This window comes from Papaver somniferum, chromosome 1, assembly GCF_003573695.1.
Source record: "Papaver somniferum cultivar HN1 chromosome 1, ASM357369v1, whole genome shotgun sequence".
NCBI classification, from domain to species: domain Eukaryota; kingdom Viridiplantae; phylum Streptophyta; class Magnoliopsida; order Ranunculales; family Papaveraceae; genus Papaver; species Papaver somniferum.
Genome location: NC_039358.1, coordinates 191,560,247 through 191,569,318, shown reverse-complemented (window position 1 = coordinate 191,569,318; position 9,072 = coordinate 191,560,247). Strand labels below are relative to the sequence as shown.

General features: G+C 44.5%; 1 protein-coding gene across 1 annotated transcript; it reads left to right on the top strand.

Moving 5' to 3' along the window:
* The first annotated feature begins 8,135 nt into the window (after nt 1-8,135).
* On the top strand, nt 8,136-8,780 carry LOC113356161 (uncharacterized protein PB18E9.04c-like). Its single transcript, XM_026599208.1, has one exon. The coding sequence runs from the start codon at nt 8,136-8,138 to the stop codon at nt 8,778-8,780; it is 645 nt and encodes a 214-aa protein (XP_026454993.1).
* Nucleotides 8,781-9,072: the final 292 nt, after the last annotated feature.

The window sequence follows — 9,072 nt, the reverse complement described above, 5'->3', positions numbered from 1 at the left end:
CTTCTTTGATAAAGCTTGTAAATTTCCTGGGATTGAAGATACATATGCAAACCGCGAAAATCAGACTTCGGACGAAGATTCTACAGCGTTTCTAGTAAAATCTGAAGTCTGACATTTTCTGGTGACGTATTTCGGAAAAGTTATCCATGAATTCACATGGATTTTCATTCATTCATTCACGAATCAGCGATATCATACTTCTTTGAAGAAATTACAGGAGATATACTTACTAAGGGAGTCTCTAAATCATTTGAAGGCTCGACGATGCCAGAATCTCCGTTGACAACACCACTATCTCTATTCGGCTCGGGATTTCAGGAATTCTCCATATTCCCATCTTCCAAAGAAGAGTGCGCTTCATCAACATGATTCTTATGTACAATGATTTCTTCCTGGATTCATCAACAAAAATTATTATTATTTCATTCAAGGAGATGCCGCGATCACCTGCACGAAAGAGATATTTACATCGACTTCTTCATCAGTACTGGATTCCTGAATTGTTCGCCTGGGAACAAGTTGAAGACCGTCAATCGATGGAGAAAAGGTCTGAAAAGAAATAACAAAACCTTGGTCTCGTGATCCTAATTACACGGGAAGGAAAAAGTCATGACACAAGGAGCGCTAACAACTCACCAAAGAAACGGCTGGGGACTGCACGTCATTTGCTAACATCCTGTAGTCCTTACTTCTGGGTGCTCCGCTCCGAAGACTTTCTTCCATTTCCGAGGAGTCTACATTGATCTGAAACCTCACTACATGATCATCCTGTGGTATAGTTGATGAAATAACCAGGACTACAACTCAGTATGAAGGATCTCTCACCATCACTCAGAGGTCCCAGAAGTACCATTTCTTGAAGTTACACCCGCGGAGATGTCATCCCTGGAAACATCGTGTTTGAAAGTGTCATCATGGGAGCCAGTCATTCTTGCAAAGTGGCTGTGACAGATGCATAACATTCAGCGCATCATTTATACAAAGCGCAGGATTCAACAAAACAACGAATCATGGAATAAAGATGCTCACATCAGCGTCTGCAAAAATGCGTCTGCGCTAAAACGGATTCCTTTCTTGGGCCCGGCCCCCGAATCCTAAACGACCAAGGTCCCATCGTCCAAATCAGCGGTTCAACACCAATTTATGCTCATCAAACGACGATCCAATCATGACATTGAAGCCTTCATCAAGTCGTGGTTTGCTCATGCTCTCTAAATCCGGTAACGTCTCAACTTACGACTAAGTTCAATTACTGGTATCATTATTTATGGCCGGAAAATCACCATTTAATGCTGACCGAGGAACACAGCTTTTCTCAGTAAGCAGGGGACTTAATGTAGATGGTGGATTTTCGACAAGGGCTAAAATCATAAACTCACAATTATACGAAGCTCTGATCCAGCAATCAGACGTGAGTATCGAGACACGGGTCTCTCATCGAATTCTCAACGGAGAGTACTTTCTCTCAGAGTACATGTAGATATGTAGTCTCACGACTGGACAATGTCATATCTCATGAATACTGAATACTTTCAGTGATTAATTATATATAGTATCACGAGATGGACAGCTCCTAGACAGCTTGCTCTGCTAGTATAGAGCGATAACGTCTTCAGGAACAAACAACGAGTTTACCCTGACTATATAGAGGATATGACTTACCGACAAGCTCATATCGGGATAATTAATGCTCCTAGACAGCTTGCTCTGCTAGTAAAGAGCCACAAAGTTAATTATTCCTAATTACAATTGCTCCTATTCCATGGTCGAATCTGCGACTGGTCCCACGGAATGGCAATAAACAATTGTTCTGATTCTATGATCAAATCCACGACTTGATCTCATAGAATAACAATAACTATATTATCTCATTACTCCGATTTCATGATCGAATCCACAACTGGTCTCATAAATGGTAATAGATAAATCTTAATTACTCTGATTTTATGGTCGAATCTACGATCCCATGGAATGGTAATGCTCACTTTATTATTCTGAATTCATAGTCGAATCCTCAGCTGATCCTATGAATTAATAATAAACATCTTATTACTCAGTTTTGCGAATTATTCTTCACTGAATTCCACAATTAGTAATAAATAATCAACAACCGGGCGTCTGAGCTACCTCTAAGTAAGCCCCGATTCAAATGTTGAAAGTGTGTTCAACGACGATGCACTAATAGTCACCGTAAGAACGAGTATTTCAAAATACAACGAAACGATGAACCTATGCAAAATATGGAAGAAAATAATAAATAATTAAAAATATTGACCAAGGTGCTGGGAACACGGACACACGACCAACCGACCATGTCATGGTCAGTTCCACTCCAGTTTTATATTTTTAATACATTTTTATTATTTTCCATGATTTGATGAAAATTCTCTCATCTGATCAAATCTCCTTCGTCTCGAGGAAGCTCCTCGGTTTCATGGTACTTCCATAAATACATAACAAATAATATAAAATTAAGGAAAGGAGTGTGGGGCGTGACCATTGGCCAACCGGCCATGCCTTGGTCCCAGCCGGCCCTACATCCCACGGTTTCTTATTATTTTATTATTATTATTATTATTATTTCTCTAATTTCATGAAAAACTCCTTGATTTCATGGTATTTTTTGCACAAATCATCATATAATAATAAAATAAAATAATGAAAACTTATGGGACCGGGCCACTAACCGGACGGCCATGCCCTAACTGGTGCCACACGCCCTTTGCTTTATTATTTTATTATTATTTATCCTATTTTTCCTTGAATTCATCAAATTCCTTGATTTTATGGTATTTCTCTCAAATTAGGAAAAATTCCCTCAAATCATCAAAAATAACTAAAAAATATTTAAAAATTATAAAAAACTCGTGGAACCGGGCCATAGCCGGCCGGCCATGCCTCCATGGTCCCACACGCCCGTGTTTTTATTATTTTAATATTTTGCTTCCATGAACTCATGAAAACTCCTTCAATTCATGGAAACTCTCTAAATTCATCAAATTTCTCAAAATTCATGAATTTTTCATAAAATCATCAAAATATTATAAAATTAAGGAAAAGGCACCACGGGACCGTGGTCACGACCGTCCGACCATGCCTTGACCATGGAGGTCCCACGCCTCCTCATTCCTTATTTTATAATTATTTTTCATCATCTCATGGTGTTTTCCTCAGTTCGTAAAAACCCTAATTTTGGCATATTTTCTCGAATGGATGCTCAATTTCACATCAGAAAATATCAAAATTCTCAGGACTGAGACGCGGACGCCTTGGGGACACGAGCACGCTATCTTGACCGACCAAGATTGGCTCACGGAGGCCGGTCCCATCAATTTTCACAGTTTTGACCTAATTTGCACAATCGCTCGTATTAGGTCCAAAACTCTTCCAAACACTTTGGATTTTCATGAAGTGATCGTCAGGAGGTCAGGTGACAACCCAAGGCCGGTTTCATGACTCCATGGTCGGTCCCTCGCCTCATCATAATTAATTAGGTTTTCTCACCTAAGGCTCAGACGAGCATTTTTGAATAAGTGATTAAGCCAGCATTTAATCATTCTTCCACCAAAAATCGTCAACTCTTCATGAGTTCTTCGTATTTGCTCACGTGAGCATATGGACACTAGGTGGTTGATCCACGGTCCCATGTAGTCGCTCCCTCCTTCGTCCCATGGTTAAAATTCTGACGAACCATGAATTGATCATCAATTTATCAAATTAGGGTTTCTGAATCCAAGGATCATCATTCCAGATTCCAACCTTAATAATTTTACGACGACCTCATGGTCATTAATCTTATTAATTATGCTCGGTTCAACAACCAGTACTTTAATTAATATTTTGGTCACGCTGCCAATAATCCATCAGATGAGCAACACTTGCTCAGACGATCAAATATTCAACAATTCATCACATGAGCAACACTTGCTCAGATGATAAATATTTGCTCAAACCAAAGAATATTGGTTCAACAATCAATATTCAACGATCCATCGAATGAGCAATACTTGCTCACTTCATCGTAAGAAATATACCTCTGTCTCATGACATGTTCAATTCATGAGTTTCAGAACATCATGTTCAACTCAGCAACTACATGGACTCATCGTCCCATCAAACCACGAAGTTATCAATTGACTAACAAACCACGAGACATCAATCGTGTCATTTTGGGGGATATCACTTAGGGTTTTGGTTTGGCGGTCTACGGCACGTGTGTTCAAACACACGATAGAATGTGAGCAAGTCGTGCAATCAGTTGAAGGAATTCACAAGGTAGTGGGTGGAAAATCGACCAAGTCTCCACACGTTGAGAAACTGGTTTCAAACACGATCTCTACTTCCCCACTCCTTGATTCCATCAACTGTCACACTTCATGGGGTCGTGGTGTCTACAATTCCAACAATATAAATAAGTCTCTGAATCATGATTGAATCAGCATCATCAGTATCATCAATCTCACGTCAAACTGACAACACGAGATCATCAACTCGTCAATTGAGCAACTACTCTCAATTGAGCAATTTCAATCACTCAGAGCTTATCATATTCAGAATACACACATCCACAATCTTTGATTACCATTGATTCCACACATTTCTCAGCTTCTCTCCTACAGATCAACCCATCCTCTCTTGTGACCGAATTTACTCTGGAACGGTCATTGTCTTGATTTAGGCCGGAGTACCACAGATTGATCTCTCAAATCTAAAGAACCCCTTTGTAGCGGTGCATCTGTGTGAGGTTTAACATTTCGCTCGGTTCGAGGAGTCTCCTCCGTACGGTCGTCTCCTCAATTCCTTAAAAACCAGCAAATCGTTTTTTCCCATCTACAACAGGTAAGCCCTGACTTGGCCGATCACTCTGTATGAAAGAGTGGTGGACGGTGATCGTGGTGATGCCTCAGTGGTCGCCTAACTCCTGTCTTAGGCTGTCCGTCTAAGCTGGCGAAGTTGGACGGACGAGATGACTTGCGACCCGCATCTGCGACCGTTGGATTAGGGTTTAGGAGGTGCTCAAACACCAACCTTTAGATTGGTCGAATCCAAGCGTGGGACACGTTTTTCGCAAGACCGATTAGTCATGCATGTAGATGGCATGCCGGTGTACACGTCCGTACCTCGCTGTCCCATGGATATGCGATCTAAGCCACTCAATTTGTCTGGTAAAGTTGAGTGGTCGAGATCAGTTTGGAATAGAAAACCGCGCAACCATGCGTAGTTTAGGCGCACGAATCGAGGCATATCCATGGTTTGTCTTGGTCGGCCGGACATGGAGATAGATGGGTCCACATTGATCATGTTGATACTCTCCAGACCTGCTTAGTTTATTCTTGGACCCTTCATCCAAGCTGGCGAAAACGGACGCTCGCGATCAACTTGCGACATATGCATGTCGCAAACCCTAATTAGGGTTTCCGGCCGGTTGCGTGCGTGCTAGTTTGGCCGACCGAAATTGCACCCTACACTCCTCATCTGGAGAGGTCGATCGCGTGGGACCCACAATAGCCAGCCTCGCCACTTCCAAAATGCACACACTTTCCTTGCCAGTGCCGGCCTTACCAACGCTCATCACTAATCATGCCAGTCCGTGCCGGCCATGCGGTCTGCGCCAGCCACACCTTCCTTATCGGTACCAGCCTTACCAACATTCAACACTGGCCATGCCCTTCCATACCAGCGTTTCCCTTCCAGCGCCAGCATTACCAACACTCAACGCTAGCCATGCTGACACTGTGTCAGCGATGCCTCCCTTGCCAATCAACGCCCGACCTTTCCAACCCGCGCTTTCCCTTTGCCAACGCCATGCTCTGTCAAGTGGCCCACACCCATTCCAAGCTTATTGGTGCTGACAAGTCCCTTCCATGTCAAGTCTATGCTAGCAGCTCCGCCTCGCGTTCCAAAGCCTGGCCCCAAAAACACCTAGTCATACTGGGATTTGTGAAAAGCTGCCAGATACGAGGATTGTGGATTCTTACTTACATCTCGAAAAAGGTCCGACAAATCTCCTCGGCCCTCTTTCACGACTTACTGTCTCAATTCTATCCTCGTCTGTCACCATCTTATGCTTACCTCGCAACAAGGCCCCTGTTCCAAGCTAAGCATGGGACTTAATGTTGATGGTTAAAACCGTAAAACCTCACGTATAGCATGACGTCACCAGTGACACTAGCACATTTATTAGAACATTTAACGCGCTTATGTAAAAATCACCACGGTACCCTTTTTCAAATACTAAATTAGGGTTTCGATGCACGAAACCCTAAATTCACACATACCGCGCAACCATTACGCAAAAAGCATGGCAAACATGCCAAATGCACGCACCGTGCAGTCATCACGCAGAACATAGCGCAATCACTGCGCAAAAGCATGGCAATCATGCCACTCACACATGTCACACAACAAGCCAAATGCACGTACCGTACAAACATCGCGCAAAACATAGCAATTGCACGTACCGTGCAATCATTGCGCAAAAGCATGGCAAACATGCCAAATGCACGCATCGTGCACTCACCACGCAAAACATAGCAATTGCATGTACCATGCAATCATTGTGAAAAATATGGCAACCATGCCAAAACTACAAATAACGCGCAACCGTTGCGCTAAATATGGAAACCACGCCAAACCACAAAACAACGCACAATCATCACGTTAACCATGCCAAAAATCCAAAACGCACTACCATTGGCACATGTCGTGCAACCCTTGCAACCTGGTATGCCAAGACGTGCAACCTAGGGCCAAAGCCGCACACGCGCCATTGGCACATGTCGTGCAACCCTTGCAACCTGGCATGCCAAGCCGTGCAACCTAGGGTCAAAACCGCCACACGTGCCATTGGCACATGCCGTGCAACCCTTGCAACCAGGCATGCCAAGCCGTGCAACCTAGGTCCAAAGCCGCCACGCGCGCCATTGGCACATGTCGTGCAACCTTTGCAACTTGGCATGCCTAGGGCCAAAGCCGCCACACACGCCATTGGCACATGCCATGCAACCCTTGCAACTTGGCATGCCAAGCCGTACAACCTAGGGCCAAGGCATACCACACATGCCATTGGCACATGTCGTGCAACACTTGCACTTTAGCATTACCACTTGCACCCGACATGCAACCCAGGGCCAAGGCATACCACACATGCCACTGGCACATGCTGAGCAACACTTGCACTATGGCACTTCCACTTGCACCCGACGTGCTACCCAGGACCAAGGCATGCCACACATGCCATTGACACATGCCGTGCAACTCTTGCACTTTGGCATGCCGCGCCTACATCAAAGCCACGATTCCTCTTATACAAAATATCGACCGTCAAAGGTCGCCACTGAGACGGCAAGTCTCTCAAGCTAAACTTATCAAACACCAGCGACATGCTACATTTTTTCCACGAAAACACTCGAGACATCAAAACGTATGTCACAAACTGGGGGATGCTCATTAGGGTTTTGGTTTGGCGGTCTACAGCATGCGGCATACATGCCCGTTTCAAGAAAGTGTAATAAGAATAAAACGGTTAGTAAATGCAGGAAGTAATGGTGAAACGCTCTTTCATTATAGAACATCAATTCCATCAAATTCCATCAATACCAGGCGTTACCACCTCTTCCCATTTAACTAATCCGCTTCTTTTCTTACGGGGCCAGAGTACGTTTCACTTGGACTTGTATAAATAGGTTTTACCTATTTCCACCAAGATACAAGTTTTTGGTCAGGAAGAAATACAACACTCAGAAAAGCAACTCTTGCTAGCTTTCTCAAAGCTTTCATCTTCTGATACAAGTCAAGTACTACTCTTCCATAAATGCTCTGGTCTCAACACTCTCTTCGCTTCCCTCCCTAAACCATCCCTTCTCCTCCTCTTTGTGACCGAAGCAAATCCGGAACGACCATTTCTTGGTTTAGGCCAGATTTGTATAGATTGATTTCTCGAATCTAAAGTACTCCCGTTCAGTACATTTGTTTAGGGTTTAGATTTGTTTCTCACCCACTCACCGAAATTACCAAAATCAGCAGAAACGATTTTCACCCATAAACAATTGGCGACCACAGTGGGAGATCAATCTCTCAGTTGCAAAGTTGACTTGCGGTTTCCAGCATTGCCTTTCTAGTTCTATTCTTTCAGCATGGTAGATCTAAGGTCTGGATCCGCGACAAACTCTGAAAGCACCAATACGGAAACTGCTTCTGGCGCTGATGGTTCTTCCAACGACACTGCTACATCACTTGCTGACCTTGGCAACACGGAAGGCGCCCCTTCAAGCATTACACCACCAGTCACCAGAGCCAGGGTCGCCTCCACTCCGAATACTCCTACGCAATCCGCCAACCCAAGCGGTACGGAAGGTGGTCCTTCAAGAATTACACCACCAGTTACCAGAGCTCGAGCCACCGCTACTGTCCCTAACACTTCAGCAAGCACGTCACCTCCAACTGCCGCCCGAACAACGTCTACTCCACCACCAGGGCGAGAAACCAGAGGAGTCAGACCTTATGTCACCATCGCCGATCTGATGGAGAGACAAGAAGTTCTTGCTAGAGCCCAGACAGACATGGTTTCGACCCAGAAAGAGGTGCTTGTTTTTATCAAGGCCCTAACAGAACGGCTGCCACGGGAGTCACGCCAGCCGGGATCAAGGACTGACACTCCCAACAACCCTGAGGCCAGCACCTCAACACTGCGGGAACTGCGCCGACCAGAGTCAAGGATAGACATTCCCAATAGCCCTGGGGACGGCACCTCAGCAGATCGCACTGACACAGGAGAATAAATTCGTGCTGGAGCCTCGATAGCAAGAAATCATCCGTCCAATTTTGTCACACGATAAGATTTGGAGCGGCTTCTCCAAACCTGAATCAAAAACGACGAGACGGATACACATCAATACCAACCTCCTTACCCAATGGAGATCCAAAGAACTCCCCTCCCAAGAGGGTACTCGTCTCCTCAGTTCGCTTTGTATGATGGAACCGGTAATGCACGAGAACATATCTCACGTTTCCTGGAGGCCTTGGGCGAACACGAGTACAACCACGTTCTCCGCTTAAGGGATTTTTCGAAAT

Bases quoted from the DNA above. Each gene is read 5' to 3' on its own strand.
- LOC113356161 (XM_026599208.1), top strand. From the start codon at position 8,136: ATGGTAGATCTAAGGTCTGGATCCGCGACAAACTCTGAAAGCACCAAT.